The 19,926-nt window shown below is 35.6% G+C and overlaps 1 protein-coding gene across 2 annotated transcripts in view; it reads left to right on the top strand.

Moving 5' to 3' along the window:
* The first annotated feature begins 31 nt into the window (after positions 1 to 31).
* RNF141 (ring finger protein 141) overlaps positions 32 to 19,926 on the top strand; it is a 42,296-nt gene continuing 22,401 nt past the window's right edge. The window contains exons 1-3 of one of the 2 annotated variants that reach the window (XM_077113984.1): positions 32 to 137; positions 7,205 to 7,402; positions 10,341 to 10,449. In XM_077113984.1, the coding sequence (XP_076970099.1) occupies positions 7,260 to 7,402; positions 10,341 to 10,449 (252 nt within the window). In that variant the 5' untranslated portion in view covers positions 32 to 137; positions 7,205 to 7,259. Of the gene's footprint in view, positions 138 to 187; positions 495 to 7,204; positions 7,403 to 10,340; positions 10,450 to 19,926 lie in introns of those variants that run through there. The other variant, XM_077113985.1, reaches the window with a different exon arrangement.

Below are 19,926 nucleotides of genomic sequence, written 5' to 3'. Positions count from 1 at the left end.
CAACGCGCTGGGGGGCGGGGCCTCGCGTCACTGAGGTGCGACTGGGACCAGCCTCCAGCCGCAGCCCTAGGCTGCGGGTCAGAGCCCGGGGCTGAGGCGCGGCTCTGCTGCTGGGAGCGCGATGTCTTGAAGCTGGGGTGAGCTCCGCAGCGCTGTTCTTTTACCGATTCCCTCGCGGTGGGAGTGGAAACGCCAGCCGGGCGTCGGCTGCTGAGCCGAGCGCCAGGGAGGAACTAGGCCTGGTTCCGCCGCTCTGTCCAGGCCTCGGTTTAGAGCGCGGGGTTGGCGCGGGAGGCCCTTTTTCCTGGACTCACCATCCCCAACGCGGTGGTTTCCAGCTGCTGCGGGGTGAAGGTGGTTTGCCCGGCCTTGAGGGTGGCTCTGGGGGATCAGAAGACAGTTTTCCATTTCCCAGTCCCAAACGGTTTTTTTGAATGTTGCCGCCGGCGCAGTCAGTCGTCCCCCCGGACTGTAGCTGTTGGTTAAAAGTCCAGGTGCGTTTGGGGAGGGGCCGAGGCGACAAGGGAAGAAGAGCCAGCTCGAGGGTGGTGCGCGATGTTGTGACCCTTTTCCTGGGGCGTTAGCCCAGATGTAGCCTACTCGATCTACTTAACCCCTACATTTCTAAATTAACTGGGCTGCTTCCCTTCCCAAAGGCCTTTCCTTGCGGAATTAGCTACCTTGGGGCAAAATGACGTCTCCTTCCTAACAAATTATGATTATCCCTGGAAATCTCCTTTGACAGCTTTTGAAAATTTTTCTTCAGTTATTTGTCTCCTGTTGCAAAATGTGTATTTGACATTTTTGAAATTTATTTCAACACCTTTATTAAATTACAGTGTATTTCTGTATTCCTACGCCCCCTGTTTCACTATGCCAGATGATTCAGTTCTTTCCTCTGGTCTTTTTATAAACCTGCCTTAAAACTGCCTGTTGTTTATAATCTTCTGCCCCAAATAAATCATATCCGTACCCCAAACCCCATCATTTTTCTTACTATAAAATGAACTCCATTCATTTATCATTTCGTCATGGCCTGTAGCTGTAGTGGTCCAGCGATCCTAAATTAGTCACCTCTATGTTGAAGTCACTCAGAGAAGTGATGCTTTCTGAATTCAGAACTCAAAAATAGAATGGATTTTTCTCCTTTCCTTTGTTGGCGTCTCGCTTCAGTTTCTAAATATTTTCCTTCGGGATATTATTGTATGTTTTCAAAATATATTAGTTCCTTGTCAGTTAATGTCGGTGAACTTTGAACTTTGTGTTTTATGTATTTAGCCTAATCCTGCTTGGTTCACTATCTAAACACTTACATACTTCCCTTCCCCTCCTCCTCCCAAAAATGTCCAGGGAGAATTCTTACAGCTGTAGCATATTTTTCCAAATATGAGTGTATTTAGTAAACATGCTGGTGCTGTTAGAAATCTAGATTCATAATCTCCAAATACTCACTATCCTTGAGTAGTTTTTTTCCTCCCTCCCTCCCTCTCTTCTTTCCTTCCTTCCTCTCTCTGTATAGGTTTTTTTTCCTGATTAAGATTTAAAGCCCAAAACAGACACTCCACACTATATAATGACCTGACTGGCCTAATTGTTTTACTATGTCTTACCTGTTTCATAACAGTTAACATCTTGTCTGGAAAAACAGCTAATGATCTAATAATCTGTTTACAGATCTCGAGTTTGAGTAAGCAGTGAGTAATAAAGTAAATAGTATCCTCAGGGACCTAGATCTAGTACTTGGTTTTTATCACTGAGGTTAAAGGTGCCTTGAAATGAAAATAGTAGTTGATTATTTCAATTATAAGTATCTTTTTAACAAGTAAAGAAGATAATCTGATGGACAAAAGATTTCAGAGAGGTTTCCTAAATAATTGCATCACTTGTGAACTATTCATCTTATTTCAGCAACCTTGCTTTAATCCTTTTATGAATGGATTATGGTTTAGATTGTCAGGGAGTTTTTTTGTGTGTTTTGTTTTGTTTTGCCAACTACCCAGGATGTGAATTTTATATTTTTGTAAGGAATATTTGGAGTACAACAATGCATTTGTTAGAAAAAGAAGTGATCAAATATATGTAACACCCACTAGAGAATGTGGCATTTTTGGAATCCTTAGTGTTCTCATGAGTTTCAAAATAACAGTTATTCTTTATTTAGAAAAGTCTAGAAGGATTGTTAAAGATGGCACAATAGTATAGGAGCTTCTCATTCTTTGAGAAACATTGACCAGAGGTTTGTCTTTTGCAGAATTCTGTGCTAACAGTTTGTAAAATATGTTCCTATGTGATACTGTTCCATGATTTAAATGGAGGCATATCATATAATGCTAGTATCAAATAATGATTGTTTCCTGATTTACATAAACATTAATGATGAATTTCTAGTTTTATAGTTTTTTCTTCCATATATTTTTCTTTAACTTCTGTATCTCTCCAAGTTAGTAGTAGTACACAACTGAATAAATTAAAGAGTACAGAGCAAATAATATAAAAAGCAAAAACTTTCAACAGTATTTACTGCATCCATTCAGTAAACTGCATTCATTCAATAAACATTTATCTGCCAGAAGTGAAAACACAACTGCTATTCTCAAAAAGCTCCCAGAGGGGGATGATCAAATGACCTAATTGGATGATATGTGCTAGCATCAAAGTATGTTCAGAGTACTGTGGGAGTATGGAAGAGGGACACTGAAGAGCCGATGGTGGATGATAGAGGATGGTTTCAGCATATGGTTTTTGTGAATATGTACTTCTAGTTGTGGTTTTATATTGCAGTTAGATCACAGAGTCATATTTTTATGCTAGTGATAGACATTACTATTTATCAGTATTTTATGATTTTCAAAATGAACCCTAAATTCCAGACTCTCACCATTGAATCAGGTTGAGAACCACTATTCTAGGCTCTCTTAGGTAGTCTCTAGTTAGGTGTTCTCTTTTTTTTTTTTTTTTTTTTTATTTTTTTTATTTTTTATTTTTTTTTTTTTAAAGGAAAGACAGAGAGAAGGAAGGAAGGATAGAAGGAAGGAAGGAAGAAAGGGAAACATCTTTAAACATTTTCTTGTTTTATTGTATTTTGTTTTTCCGTTTTTTGTTACATGGGCTGGGGCCGGGAATCGAACCGAGGTCCTCCGGCATAGCAGGCAAGCACTTTGCCCGCTGAGCCACCGCGGCCCTAGGTGTTCTCTTTTAATCCGAGGCTTTAGTATCTGGTTTTCAGAGCATCAAGTGCAATCACAAGATAACAAGTTAATATGTTGCCTCAAAGTGTAAGCCTTATCATTCAAAGTTAGGACACCACATCAAAACAATGCAGGAACAATGGGGGATATTCTTTAACTCAATATACCAGCCTTTAGGGTTTTTATTTTTTTCTTTAAAGGTGGTGTTGGCAGGTATGTTGATTAAATGTCATTACATGTTTGCTTGACACTAAATATTAAGACTCTATGTTCCAAAAGCTTTGTTTTTTCTTTGTTGTTGCTGTATTTACTTTTTTTCTTTGATAAGTAATATAGGTATAATTTAAAGTTGTCAAGTCTAGTTGTTTAGACTCTTTATTGATTAGGTTGGTAGTGGAAAGTTAGAGGGAGGTTAAGGCTCATTTTGAATAAAATATTAAGTTAAAGGTCTCCTGTTTTCCTTTTCACCCAAAGCACCTGTTAGATAAACTTGTAATCTTTGCTTACACACTTCTAATGACAGGAAGCACATTGCAGGATAGTTTTTTCTACTCTTGATAATAATGGATGGTAGGAAATTCTTATATTGACCTGAAATATGCCTCTCTAATTTCTTCTTATTGGCCGTTCTGTTCTCTGTAGCTGTATAAAATAAATCTTACTTCCTCTTCCTCATGACAGCTCTGCAAATATTTGAACAAAATTATCATGTCGCCCCATATTGTTACTGAGCTATGATTATCTAGAATAAAGTTTTGTTTCCTTTTCTAGACCCATACATCTTGGTTGCCCTTGCGAATATGTTCTAATTTATTAATACCCTTCAAAAGTATGACTGCCTAGAGCTGAATACAAAATATCTGTATTTTTTGCTGTGTGATCGGACAAGTCCAGGGTACAGTGGGACTGATAGACTCCTTGCTCTACATCTGCTTTTTGGCAAGAGTTTAGGATTATTTTAACATCTTTGGTATCCCTATTATACTATCAATTTATTTTTACTACCCCCCCATCCTGATCTTTTATATTTTTATTCCTTTTAAATACATCCTACCTATGTGTTTTTACGTAGTTGACATTTCAGACATCCAGAATTTAACTTTTAGTTTTATTAAATAGAATTTATTCAGTTTCAGCAAGTCAGTATCTATTTCAGTCTTGATTCTATTATTCAGCATCTATTATTCATTCCTTCCATTTTGGGTCATCTACACTCTAGATAGGCATGCAGTCTTGTCTTCAGATCATCAATAAAAATGTTGAACACCCATATTGGTGCCATTCACCCTCCTTCGCCACCTTAGTCACTGGTCTTTCTAATTGCCTCAAAGGCATCTTAATCCCTATTTCAGCCACTTTCTGTAACCTCTGCCAAGAAGGTTGTCCCCTCACCGCGATCTCACTTCTCTTCTCTGGCTTACTCTGACTGTCCTGATCTCAAATCAGATGTTACTCAGGGCTTTCTTCCCTCATACAAGACTAGGCCAAATCCCCCTTTATAGGCTTTCAGCACATCCTATACTACTTTGGCTTAGCACTTCTCATTTTCTAATTATATATTTATTTGTATGTTTACTATCTCCTCCCCCACTGTATTAAATACTCCATAGGGGCCAGAGCCCAAAATGCTTCTTTTGCTCACGATTGTAGCCCCAGAGCATAGCATAGTGCCAGGAAAAGAGTACTTGTTGAATTTAATTTTAAAGAGGGCCTTGCTACACAGTGGCTCCTTATCATCAACTGTCAACTCCTGATCATGTTTTTTACAGGTTTAGATTAGAACAAGGGAAATAAGGGCAATGTGTTGTGTACGGGTACATATGTAGTATGTGTCAGTGTGAAGTTACTGTCCTTTTTGGGAAGGACTTTTATCCTATCATTATATCTTTCTACTTTTTAGATTATAAATTGTTCTTTTTAAAATGAAATAGTTGTTTTATTAAATTTGGGGAATTTTTTGTTTGTTTTTGGAAACTCTTCTTATGTAGAATATAGGGAAGTGTGCAATACTGTGTTGCTTTGAGATTTTATAATCTGTGGAATCCAGAAATCAATGATGTTGAATACCCTGGATACCTCCTTCAGGCTAAAATCTTTTATTATACCACTTTGGATACAGTTGCTATTGAATCTACTTAGCTATATTTAAGATACATAATTTTGCCTTCAAAGGTGTTTTTTAAGTGGGCTGGATCTTCCCCAATAGCTTCCTTTCATTTATCTCTGTAATATGATATTTACTTATGCTGAGTAGGCTCATGTTCAAAACAGTAATTGTTGTTGATTTTTTTTTTCCTGTATTCAAGGTAAACTAGAAAATAAACTTCAAGTATAATACGTTAAATTTTAATTTTAAAATTTTGGTTAAATTTTACCAAAAGCAAAATTTGTACAAGTATGGTTATTGAAAAATAAATATATTAATATAAATATCCAGTGGTTTTATATTTTAAAGTTATCATTTTATTTATTTATTTTTAATTATAAAGCAGATTTCCCAGCAAAACTTTTCCTGTGTAAGTAATGTTACTATTCAACCTGCTTTGTATGAAATGGTGCTAATTTGGGTGAGATAAAATAATTATTCTGATGAGTAAATAAATTGGGATTTCTTTTTACAGAAATTGGGAGATTTTTACATTTGTAATGCTTTTTTTCTTCTAATTTTATTATTTTTTTTTAAATGGAGGGTAAAGCAGTTACTTGAGCAAATTATTTTAATCTCTCTCTACCTGCTTCAAGTATGCTATTTATCAATAAAATGGTCATTATGGGTATTTAAATGGCTTGAATTCATGAATACATGTAGAGTACTTATTAAGAGTGTGTTGCACAATGGAAGTGAACAGAAAATATTAGTTGCTATATTATGATTAGTGATGTTCATATTAAATAGGGATTTTCACATTCAGTTATAAAACGTCACCATAGCTAAATACTAAAAATTTAGCTTATTTTCTAAGTATTTAACCATATTCTCAATACTTGATGTTCTGATAAAACATTATTTACTAAAGGAAAAATGCTGTTTAGAAAATATACATCCAACTCATCTCTGGCTGCGCTACATACGGTTAATTCTATCTTTCAAGACTCTAGAGGAATAGTTATTAAATACATGTTTTGTGATTAAAATGTAAAGACAACTCAACTAATTATTGATCTATTTTGATAGTAGATTATTAAAGCAGTGCTCCAGCCTTTTAACTGAAATAGCATCTTCTTATTTAGAAATGTTCAAAGTTAATAATACCTGAAAGAATTATAAAGCAAAAGTACTGTACCTCTTTTTTTCCTAAGCAGAAAGTGTGAGGTATTTAAAGTATCAAATATTTTAATGTCCTTAGGTTTTTCAATACAGAAATCTATTTTATATACATGTACCTTAAAATTTTAAAATGTTATGCATTTATAAATAAAATGATGCAACACAAAATGCTTTTTTAGCTGATATAATTATATAATGAGTTAGTCGTCGTGGTTAGCAGCGTGAGCACTAGAATTTGAAAAGAATGAGTTCAAATTGCAGTTCCATCATTTATCAACTGACTAATCTGAGATAAGTTACTTAGCCCCGTTTCCTTATTTGTAAAATAGTAATAGAATAATGCCTACCTGTTAGGGTTGTAAGAAATAAATGAGATAATATACAGAAGGCACTTAGTTTGGAGCCCAACACATGGTAAGCAGTCAGGAAAATTCTTAAGAAAATTATATAATGTAGGCAAACTTCACAATCACTTAAATGCCTGTGGGTTTTTAAAAATGCTTCTTGCATTGGCAAAATTATAGGGATTAAAGGTTCATCACCCTCATTTAGCTATATCTGAAAAAAATAGAAAGCTAAATCCTTACTTTAAAAATATAATCACTTGAACTTCTACCTTAGCCTCATGTAAATTTACTGAACTGTCACTTAATGATATTCCTAATTTTTAAAAAAAATTTTTTTAAGAGATGAGTATATTGCTGTTTTTATATTATATATAAGAGTAACTTTTATGTATATTTGACAGAAACTATGTGAATGAAGCACCACTCTTTCTGGATTTTGAAAGACATCATTTCATCATGGGACAACAATTTTCAGATCAGACACAACTGGTTCTTAACAAGTTACCAGAAAAAGTAGCAAAGCATGTCACATTGGTTCGAGACAGTGGCTCCTTAACTTATGAAGAATTTCTTGGGAGAGTAGCTGAACTTAATGATATGTAAGACTTGCTCTTTTTCATTTTATTTTGTTTACCCCTGATGTATACTCCATATGGTATGGCTGTATAAGAGATAGACAAAGATTATTGAATGGTAAGACTTACCATAATGACATGTATTATTCCTTTAATTTCAAACAGTTTTCAGTAGCAGTTAGAAAATATTTATTAGTGCCTATTTAATAACTCAGTGTAATGATTTTGAAATATGTAATGGGGACAGAAGAGACTGAAGGAACTTAAAATGGGGAAGATAGAACACAAACATACTGAAGCAATTCTAGAATCTACAACCTAACACCTCAGCAGTTGTGCAATAGGCTAAATCGTCTTCTGTTTGAAAGCACTAAAGAGATGCATAGCAAAAGGGAATGTGCCAATATAATCACTCTAGAGAAAGACTCCTACACTGAGAAGGTTTTTGTACAACAACCAATTCAGCTGCTTAAAAAAAATCTGTTTGTTTGCTCACTGAGCCATTATTTTGTCAAAGAAACACATATGTAGTATAGTAATAGTTCATTTTTCATCATTGAGGAATGAGATCATCACTTTATTATATTTTTTAATAATCTAACACCTTTTAAATCCCTACTTAACTGTTTTGAATAAATTTCTATCTAAGGTAGGATATAAATATCTCTGCCTTCATAAAGAGCACACCTAGTAGAATTGAACTTTTTCTTCATGAAATAGGTCTTTATCATATCAATTTTTATACTGGTCAGTATAGAAGCTATTAAAGTACAGTGCCCCTCAATGGCCCTTTTAAAATAATACTTTTTGGTTTGTTTGATTTCTCGTTTAGTGACAGATGGGCAGATTCCACTTCTTACTATTAAGTCTCCCTCTGGCAGGACCCACACTCACCCTTCTTTATATGTATCTTCTATCCCCCAGTGGTATAATTATAACTCATTGGAGTTGCTTCTTAAATGAGATATTAAAGGTTCTCTCCTTAGTCTATTTGGTTTAGCTAACATGTACTTAGCATATACCATGTGCAAGGCACTCTCCTGATTGTTGGACCATTTAACTGAGATCTAAAATGATTGTCTAAATACTGGTAGCAGATCTAGGTCTCCTGAGTCCGAAGCTCTTTCCGCTATCACACATTCCCTCTGCTTAAAACTAAAAAAGTACAAATAAAACCACTTACCAGTATCTGAACTTACATTATACTCACAATTAATAGTTTAGGGTAAGATACATGAACCTACTCCCTAGACTTTGTGATAGCTGTGTTAAATGATGAGCCATACTTGGCAATCTGTTACACGTTAGATAAGGAGAATGAAATACTGCTTCCTGTGGACATGGGTGGAGTTTACTCTTATTAGCCAGTCATGAAGAATTAAGAATGTCTTGAAAATGGAAATTATTTTAGGAGATCATTTCTTTTAAGAACAATTGATTTCATTCATTAATAAAATTTGTATAGGTAGACAGATTATAGAAGGATGGAAATGAACTAGAAGAATATACACTCGACTGTTCATAGTGCTTGTCTCTGGGTGGGGAATTGCTGGGGAAAGAGGACAGTGAAGGGGGATTTTACATTTTACTCTATATATTTCTGTATTGTACAATCTTATATGACAAACGTTTAATAGCCGTAGCTTAATACTCTGGCATTGTCTTTTTTGTTGTTTTTAATCATCCAAATGGTAGTATTTAAAGTATTATTTCTAGAACCATATTCTTAAGGAGTAAAGTTGGTTGAAAATTTTAACAGTATCATAAGAATAAAATGCTTTTTTATGTTTATTGTTTTAACTCTTATGAGGAATAATTAATGACATTTGCCATCCCTTTTAGAGTTTTTAATGCATAAGCCCAATCTGTTCGATAAAGTTTTGCCTTTTGTCCTAAAGATAACGGATAAAATGTGTCCTGTGGAATCATCTGCCTGGTAAACTTACATGTAATGTAAATGTGATGGTGAAGAATACCTTCCTTTTATTTATTTAACACAAGAAGTTTCTGACAGGCTTTGGTTCTTAAAATCAGTTTCCATGGATCAGAGTTGGGCATTTCATAAGTGCATTACTATCTGAGGACTGTAAGGTTAAACCTGTGCAGAGGGAGCATGGCTTGGGAGTTAGAAAACAAAACTGGGAACTGGTGCAGCTGAAATATTTTCATTGGCATACTTGGTTACCTAGGGTAGTTTCTAAATTTTTGATGGTTTCATTTATTTACCTGTAAGTCACTTAGTTGAGTGTGATATATCCCCACTGGTGTTCAGAGAGAAATGTTAATAATGATAAAAGAAAGCTGCAATATTTAAGAATGTTTTTGAATTGGCTTAAATTGGTGTTGATAGTATGATATTAAGTTACCCTCCAAAAGTATTATTTTTTTACATTAGAATCTTGTGGCTCTCTAAGTTAAAATTATTATGTTAAGGAGCACAGTAGAGCTATATTTAAAGTGTCTCTCAAAATAAAAATCACCTCTTTTGCTTGGTTCAGCCCAAATTATCTACGAAACAAAAATTTTCAAAGAGATATATTAGTGTTGTTGCTTCAATAAGGATTCAAGCAAAGCAAAAGTTTTTCACACTTTATATACATCTGAGCAAATAGTCAACATTTGGATAAGTGAAACAAGTTAAAACTTTTAACTACTTGATTTTTTGGACTTTTTCCTAATTGTCTTTGAAATTTAAAGATCATGAGATATAGATGTGAAAAAGGGCTTTATAAATACCATTTCACTGTTTTGACTTTAAAAACCTTGGAAATTAAGTTGTATGATTATTTTTAAAACATTGATTATTACTGTTATAAGAATCCAATTATTACAGTATTATAATTATTTCTTTGTGTGGTTTTTCAGTTTTCCTTTTGTTTAAGTGTTTCTTGAATCTGGTTTTATAACTGCATTACTTTTTATGACTTTTTGTAAAATTAATAATGGATTTATCTCTTTTCAGAACTGGTAAGGTGGCTTCTGGCCAGGAAAAACATCTTCTCTTTGAAGTACAACCTGGGTCTGATTCCTCTGCCTTTTGGAAGGTGGTTGTACGGGTGGTCTGTACCAAGGTGAGACCAACAGAGACTTCCAGCTCTTGAGCTAAAACTCTTGGTGGTTAGAACTATACTTAATAGTATTATATAATATGGTAGAAATAAATATTAATATTTGGGGGGGCTGTAAAACGTAGTTTTGATACTGGTGTTATTGCATTTCAGGTTACTGTTTGGATCCAAATGGCTGTCTAATTACTATATAGCAGAGATTTTTTTAAAGTTTTTTTTATTGTGAAAAATAACATATGCAAATAAGCAATAAATTTCCAAGTACATTTTAACAAGTAGTTATAGAACAGTTTGGTATGGGTTACAGTTCCACAGTTTTTCATTTTTTCTTCTAGCCAGTCTAAGACACTGGAGACCAAAAGAAATATCAATATATTGATTGAGCAGTCATATTCATTTGTTAAATCCTATCTTCTGTATTAAACTCTTCCTCATGTTTTTATTCTTTTTTTGTGAGAAATAACATATATACAAAAAAACAGTAATTTTCAGAGTACATGGCAACAATTAGTTGTACAACAGATTTCACAGTTTGGTATTTGGTAAAACCATGATTTTAGTTTTTATTTCTAGGTTCTCCAAGGTACTGGAAATTAAAAAAGAAATATCAATATACTATTCAGCAGTTATACTCATTTGTTAAACCTGACCTTCTCTGTATAATTCCATCACCTTTGATCTTTCTTTCACTCTTTAGGAATATTTGGGATATGGCCATTCTAACTTTTTCATGTTGGAAGGGGCTGTCGATAATATGGGATGGGGGATAGAACTAGTTCATGTTCTGGAAATGCTGGCTCCTTTGCATTTCAGGATTATCTGGTTCCGGAACCCATCTGGAGGTTGTAGGTTTCTGGAAAGTCACCCTGGTACATGGAACCTTTGTAGAATCTTATATAATACCCTAGGTATTCTTTAGTATTGGCAGGAATGATTTTATTTTAAGTAAGTTATGATAGTAGCAATGTCTAACTGAAGCAGTGTAAGAGTGACCTCCAGAGTAGCCTCTCCATTTTATTTGAACTCTCTCAACCGCTGATACCTTATTTGTTACACTTCTTTTCCCCTTTTTGGTCAGGATGGCATTATTGATCCCACAGTGCCAGTGCCAGGCTCATCCCTGGAGGTCATCTCCCAGGCCTCCAGGGAGACTTTCACCCCTGTATGTCATGTCCCATGTAGTGGGGAGGTCAGTGGTTTCTTTTGCAGAGTTGGGGTTAGAGAGAGAGAGGCCACATCTGAGCAGCAAAAGAGATCCTCTGGAGGTGACTCTTAGGCATACCTTTAGGTAGGCCAAGCTTCTTTGCTACATACATAAGCTTTACAAGAGCAAGCCTCAAGAATAAGGGCTTGGCCTATTTATTTGGGTGTCCCTAATGTTTGACACAGAATCTGGTATATTCTACCTAGTGGTAGAATATACCAGATTCTACCTAGTGGTAGAATATAGAGAGATTTTTATAATTAGAGAAGAAAGTAGTAAATTTACCTTCACCTTTCTTTTTGGGTTTCAGCTGGCTAGCGACTAGTAGAGTCCTAAGTATCATCCTCTAAAATGAATCCTTAAAAAGTGAAGTTATCTTAGGAGATCATTTTCTTTTGAGAACACTGGATTTCATTCATTTAAAAAGATGTAATTCAATGGTTTTTTTTTCAGTAATTTTTAGTTTTGGAATGGATTTTTCATCATCGATGCACTATTGATGTCTCTTTGATAATTGGATCTAACAATTGTGTGAAAAAATATAATGGCAACTGTCATAGTAATCCAGTGGAGTGGATTAGAATAAGTGGTTCTATTCCTTTTTGAGACCACAGATCTTTTGGTGAAAATGAAGAAACAAATTTTATTAGGCCTTCTCTACCAAGCCCTGCTCTAAAACAAATAAAATGCCATCCATATGCATTCATGAATTAGGCATCATAAATTAGGCATTCATGAATGCCCTAAAGTCCATTCCTGACCTGCCAATAAAAAACCCGTGGACTAGATTTTTCCTTTGATTCATGGACCCTAGCGGTTACCCAAACACTACACCATGTTTCCGTAGCATGTCAATCACCACTGTGCTTTAAGTGTGTTAGGGTTGATTATGGATAGTTGATGAAATTAGAAGTTTTAATCAGTTTGAGTAGTAATAAAACTTTAAAGGGATTAGAGTAACAAGAACAGAGAGATGTTAATTTCAGACTTGGCTAAGTGTCTAAAGTTGAGTGGCACTTGTTAAAGTTTACAGTTGCTTTAAAGAAAATAGAGTTTGATAACTTTCAGCTGGGTTTATCCACCCTGAAAATTTGCTTAGTTGATTAAAGAAAAAAGTCCAAAATGTTGAAGAGTAATATAGCTGCCAAGAAATTATCATTAAAAAAAAATTGTGTTTTTATTCATCCCAGAGGTAGTTCATGTACAAGTGTGGATTACCAGTATAACTTCATGCATTGTATAAAGTGTTACAAATTATAATAGCAGAATATTCACTGAAACATTGACAACTTAATCCAGGATCAAATTTTAAATTATTATTTATATTTTGATTCCTGAGCGCAAAAGCTATATACAAACCACATATTTTTCCCATTTTCTGTTTTGTTTTGTTTTTTTGTTTATTTTTGTTAATTAAATTCACTAGGGGCTTTATATAGTCATGTAGATACACACACCCTCAAAAGAACTCCTGGAACCTGCAATGTTTGATGTTGTAAAGGAATATGACAAAGAAGAAATGAAGAATTGGGTGAAAAACATGTAAGACCCATTTAAATAGGCTCTATTTTCCCAGACTCCTTTGTCTCAGAGCTGCAAATTTACACTGCACGTAACCTTTCAGTTGAAAGCCAACTTCAGCGGGCACAAGGGTGAATTTATTAAGAATCTAGTAACAGAGGTCATTGCTGAATAACATGCATTCTCACACCTTTCGTTTCTTGCCCCCACCTCCACCATATATCCAGCCATCTGGTCTTATCAGTTTTACTTCTTCCACATTTTACCTCCAGTTTATTCCAGATTATTCAGGCAAATATTTGAGTGTGTAAATTCCAGGCCTTCAATGAGACTATTAGCTATAGTTCAATCCCTTCTTTCTTCTGACCTAAATTATTTTAGATTCTGTATTACTCTGCATACCTCCTGACTCTTCTCCTAATTCCAATTAGGAGAAGAGATGAATACTTCTAATGCATAACCATCATCATATCATTTCCCTACTTAAAACTCCTCAACATTTCCTCATTTCCTACAAAGCAGTTCCAGGCCCTTATATTCAAGTCCTCTACAGTGTGGCTCCAAACTAATTTTCCTGCTTTATTCACTCATGTTCCCTTTTATACTGTATTTTCTTACTGGGTTTAACTAATTAGATTGTATGCCTGTTTACTGCTTATGGAATCTAAGAATCTGTAACCTTTGACTTTGGTTGTGGAGTTCCCTCACCTAGACTGTCCATTCCTTCTATCACTTAAATTGCCATTGCCTGCAAGTCACAGATAACCCTTATTTAACCAGGTTAGACAAAACAATATTTATTTTCTCATTTATCAATAAATCCTGATATAGGGTAGCTCTAGGATTGGTTCATTCAGACTCTTTCCAGCTCGTTAATCAATATTAGGTCACATCCCCTTCTTTACACCTGCACTGGCAAAACAAATATGAATACCCAGATTGGTTTAAATTAGACAAATCAGGATTAATTTGAGTAATTTCAGAGAGTGATGGATACCAAAACAAAATCAGGGCTCTATCAGCAATGAAAAGTAGGGAATGGCATTTCGTAATTGACCAATAGTTTCTATCACTTCTTTTATTTCTGCAGTTTAAGCTTGGTGTCTTTTTAAAGACCCACCTCAAATGTTATCATACCTGTAAAGTCTTTCATTTTCTAACTCCCAACAGCATTTTATTTGTACTTCATAATTAAGTTTGATATTAAGAATGTAAACTAAGTATTTAGGTTCTTAGCTCTTTTATTAGTCAGTAAGCTCCTGAAGGCAGGAATTATGTCCCCATTCATCTTTCTGTCCCTTACAGCCCATAGAATAACCTTTTAGTAGGAACTCAATATAGGTTGAGTGAACAAAAATTGTCATGCTCTCATTTTAAATGACTGAAGTAGATTGAAACTTTCCTTGTTGATTGATACAGTATACTACCTAAATTACATTCCCTCTTCATCTCCTTCATAAAATTCTGTGTTCACATTAAAGAAGCCAGTATAAAATGTTAAAAACCATGGGGGTATAAATGTATCAGATTTTTGTTTGGCCCCTTATTTATTTGTTGCCCCTCTTTGGCAAACATGAAAGTCGTGTTTAACTATTAGATTTCTCTTTTGCCCCAATATCTCTAATCATTACATCTGTATGCACTACCTTAAACATATTCCTTAGAATAAAATTCCAAATAGAAAATAAAAGCATTAAAGATAGAGACAATTAGAGCTTTCATTTGTGTGACTTTTCATTTTAGATCTACTCTAAAGGAATATTTTAATCTGTATTGCTTAGATTCTTTTCTAAAGAATTTCTGAGAAGTCAGTGTTTATTTTAGAAAGACTTGAAATTCAATATGAAAAATTGATAGGAGACTGAAAGTTTCATATCTTCTTAATCTTAAGCAACCAAAAGAAAATTGTACTACAATCACCCGTTTGTATTTATGATAAAACCTTATTTGGGCTACCTGTCTCTGCTATGATGATTATCCTTAAACAGCAATTAATTCATTATAAAATAATTAAATTAGGCTTAAATGAAATATTTTGTGAGGAAAATATTAGATTAATAGGTGTTCTAGTTTGCTAGCTGCTAGAATGCAATATACCAGAAACGGAATGGCTTTTAAAAAGGGGAATTTAATGAGTTGCTGGTTTACAGTTCTAAGGCCGAGAAAATGTCCCAATTAAAACAAGTCTATAGAAATGTCCAATCAAAGGCATTCAGGGAAAGATACCTTGGTTCAAGAAGGCCGATGAAGTTCAGGGTTTCTCTCTCAAGTGAGAAGGCACATGGCGAACACAGTCAGGGCTTCTCACTCAGCTGGAAGGGCACATGGTGAATACAGCATCATCTGCTAGCATTCTCTCCTGGCTTCCAGTTTCATGAAGCTCCCTGGGAGGCATTTTCCTTCTTCATCTCCAAAGGTCACTGGCTGGTGGACTGTCTGCTTCGTGGTGCTGCAACATTCTCTGCTATCTCTGAATCTCTCATTCTCCAAAATATTTCCTCTTTTATAGGACTCCAATAAACCAATCAAGACCGACGCAAATGGGTGGAGACATGTTGTCCCTTAATCCAGTTTAACAACCATTCTTGACTAAATCACATCATCCAGGGAGATGATCTCATTACAGTTTCAAACATACAGTATTGAATAGAGATTATTCTACCTTTATGAAATGATATTTTGATTAAAACATGGCTTTTCTTAGGGGGCATACTTCCTTTCAAACCAGCACAATAGGTTAATAAAAATTATGCACTAAGGAGGCTATTAAAAAACTTCATGAATTATAGTTTCATCCTTCTTATCACTTAGACCAAAACCTTGGAGTTGTCTGTTTTTCTCAGGCCTGACAGTCAATCCATAAGCAAATCCTGTCTGGTTTCTTTTCAAAATATTTTCAGATCCTGACTAACTTTCACCATTCCACTACTACCACCTACTCCTGGGCATTATCATGTCACCTGGATTATTCCAGTAGTCTCCTAACTGGTTTCCCTGCTTTTGCACTTTCCCCGACTTTGCCTTTTCTCAGTAAGCAACCAATCTATTATATATCACAATCTGAAATGTAAATCAGATCATATTACTCCTTGGCTCAAAACGTATGTGGTGAAGGCCAAGATGGCAGCTTAGCGAGGTATGGGATTTAGTTCATCCTTCAGAACAGCTACTGAATAGCCAGGAACAGTACAGAACAACTGCTGGGGCCATCTCAGTGACCGGACACACAGCATATCCCAGTCTGGACCAACTGGACCAGCTGCAAGCCCTTCCAGAACTGTGAGTTCTGCTAGCTGTGGCGGCTGACACCCCTCCCCCACGGGCTGCTTCCCAGAGGGAAAAGAAAGAGGACTTTACCAGCAGCAGGGGCTGAGTGCAGCTAAGCTTCAATTGTGGAATTAATTCACAAATTCTGACTACTAAAAACAGGCCCCCAACTCAGCTGAACCTGCTGACGGAAAAGATAAAAGAAAAAAAAAAGAAACAGAGGTTTTTTTGATCAGATATCACATAATACTTGAAAGGGTCTGGGCCCTGAAGAAAAGGAGAGGGCACATAGGATCTGAAGGTACACAAAGCAGCATACCAACTTATGCTCTTGATTGGCAAACCTGAGGAACAGGGGTCCTGCTCTGAGAAGGATTTTTCTCTTTCTTTTTTGTGGCTGTGTTTCTACAAAGCCTTGACTGCCTTTGGAAACAGTGTAAGGGCTTCTCAGGCTGCAACTGCCCCAGGCATAGGGAGAAACAAGATTCTTTGAGAGCTTGTCTGGAGCCTGTGCCTTCCCCAGGATAGGGGTGGGGCCCAGCTCAGGTGGATTCCCTCCCTCAAGGAATTCAGAGCCCTATTTGGAAATTTGAAGCAATTAAAGCCAGCCCACAACCTCTCCTCTCTCTCCACCACACCCCAGGAGGGAGAGTCTGCCAAAGTTAAAGGTACTGCATCACCTTATGCTGGTAGGACCCACAGGCAGACAAGCACCACATACAGGGCAGGATAGGAAAATCACAGAGTCCAGAGACTTCACAGGAAAGTCTTTCAAACTGCTGGGTCTCACCCTCAGGGAAAACTGATGTAGGTGACTCTTTCCTCCTGACAGGAGGCCAGTTTGATCTTGGACTGACTGGGGTCTATACTACCTAAGCAGACCCTCCTAAGGTGGGAGGTGGGGGGAGGTGAAGGCACCATACAGGCAGGGCAAGAAACAAGAAAACAAAAGCTGAAAAATTCTGCTATGTTAAACAAAACCTAAGCTAGTGGTCCAGAATAAGCTGAACTGACTGTCAAAGAACAGATAGACAACAAAGTCATCCAGCAAAAAAATCCTAGGTAAAAGAAGTGAAAACAATATCCAGAATAAACTAATTAAGGTAATTAAATGCCTAGATGCCAGCAAAAAATAACTAATCATGCTAGGAAAATTGAAGATATTGCCCAGTCAAAGGAACAAACCAACAATTCAAATGAGATACAGGAGTTGAAACAATTAATTCAAAGAATGTTTGAACAGACATGGAAAAACACATCAAAAATTCAAGCAATGACTTGAGGGAGGATATAAAGAAGGCAAGGAATGAACAAAAACGAAAAATCAAAAGTCTGAAAAAACATCACAGAACCTATGGGAATGAAAGGCACAGTAGAAGAGATGAAAAAAACAATGAAAACCTACAATGTTAGATTTCAAGAGGCAGAAGAAAGGATTAGTGAACTGGAGGACCGAACATCTGAAATCCGACAAGCAAAAGAAAATATAGGGAAAAGAATGGAAAAATAAGAGCAGAGACTCAGGGAATTGAATGACAACATGAAGAACATGAATATATATGTTGTGGGTGTCCCAGAAAGAGAAGAGAAGGGAAAAGGAGGAGAAAAACTAATGGAGGAAATAATCACTGAAAATTTTCCAACTCTTATGAGAGACTTAAAATTATAGATCCAAGAAGTGCAGCATACCCCAAGCAGAACAGATCCAAATAGATGCACTCCAAGACACTTACTCATCAGAATGTCAGATGTCAAAGAGAAAGAGAGAATCTTGAAAGGAGCAAGAGAAAAGCAATCCATCACATACAAAGGAAGCCCGATAAGACTATACATAGACTTCTCAGCAGAAACCATGGAGGCAAGAAGACAGTGGGATAATATATTTAAATTACTAAAAGAGAAAAACTGCCAACCACGAATTCTATATCCAGCAAAATTGTCCTTCAAAAATGAGGGATAAATTAAAACATTTTCAGGCAAAAAATCACTGAGAGAATTTGTGACCAAGAGACCGGCTCTGCAAGAAATACTAAAGGGAGCAGTAGAGATAGATATGAAAAGACAGAAGAGAGAGGTGAGGTGTGGAGAGGAGTGGAGAAAGGAAGACTATGAGCAAAGGTAAAAAGAAGGAAAATTAGGTAGGACATATAAAATCCAAAAGTCCAAATGGTAGAAGAAAAGACTACCCATACAGTAATAACACTAAAGATCAATGGATTAAACTCCCTAATGAAAACACATAGACTGGCAGAATGGATTAAAAAACTGGACCTATCTATATGCTGTCAACAGAAGACACATCTTAGACCCAAGGATAAACATAGGTTGAAAGTGAAAGCTTGGGAAAAGATATTTCATGCAAATAACAATCAGAAAAGAGCAGCAGTAGCTATATTAATATCCAACAAATTAGACTTCAAATGTAAAACAGTTAAAAGAGACAAAGAAGGACACTATGTATTAATAAAAGGAACAATTCAACAGGAAGACATAACAATCATAAATATTTATGCACTGAGCCAGAATGTTCCAAAATACATGAGGCAAACACTGAAAAGAGAAATACACATATCTACCATAATAGTTGGAGACTTCAATTTCACACTGTCATCAATGGACAGAACATCTAGACAGAGGATCAATAACGAAAAAGAGAATTTGAATAATACAGTAAATGAGCTAGACTTAACAATTGTATATAGAACATTATACCCCACAACAGCAGGATACACCTTTTTCTCAAGTGCTCATGGATCATTCTCAAGGATAGACCATATGCTGGGTCACAAAGCAAGTCTCAATAAGTTTAAAAAGATTGAAATCATACAAAACACTTTCTTAGATAATAAAGGAATGAAGTTTGAAATCAATAATAGGCAGAGTGCCAGAAAATTCACAAATATGTGGAGGCTCAACAACACACTCTTAAACAACCAGTGGGTCAAAGAAGAAATTACAAGAGAAATCAGTAAATATCTCAAGGCAAATGAAAATGAAAACACATATCAAAATTTATGGCATGCAGCAAAGGCAGTGCTTTTGGGAATTTTATTGCCCTAAATGCCTATATCAAAAAAGAAGAAAGAGAAAAATCGAGGAATTAACTGTCTACTTGGAAGAACTAGAGAAAGAACAGCAAACTAATCCCAAAGCAAGCAAAAGGAAAGAAATAATGAAGATTAGAGCAGGATTAAATGAAATTGAGAACATGAAAACAATCGAAAAATCAACAAAACCAGAAGTTGGTTCTATGAGAAAATCAATAAGATTGATGGACCCTTAGTGAGGTTGACAAAAAGAAGAGAAAGGATGCAAATAAATAAAATCAGAAGTGGAAGAGGAGACATAACAACTGACCCCACAGAAATAAAGGAAGTAATGAGAGGATACTATGAACAACTTTATGCTAATAAATACGACAATATAGATGAAATGGACAACTTCCTAGAAAGACTTGAACAACCAACATTGACTCAAGAAGAAATAGA

This window comes from Tamandua tetradactyla, chromosome 8, assembly GCF_023851605.1.
Source record: "Tamandua tetradactyla isolate mTamTet1 chromosome 8, mTamTet1.pri, whole genome shotgun sequence".
Taxonomy (NCBI): Eukaryota; Metazoa; Chordata; class Mammalia; order Pilosa; family Myrmecophagidae; genus Tamandua; species Tamandua tetradactyla.
This window is presented reverse-complemented; position numbering and strand designations above follow the sequence as displayed.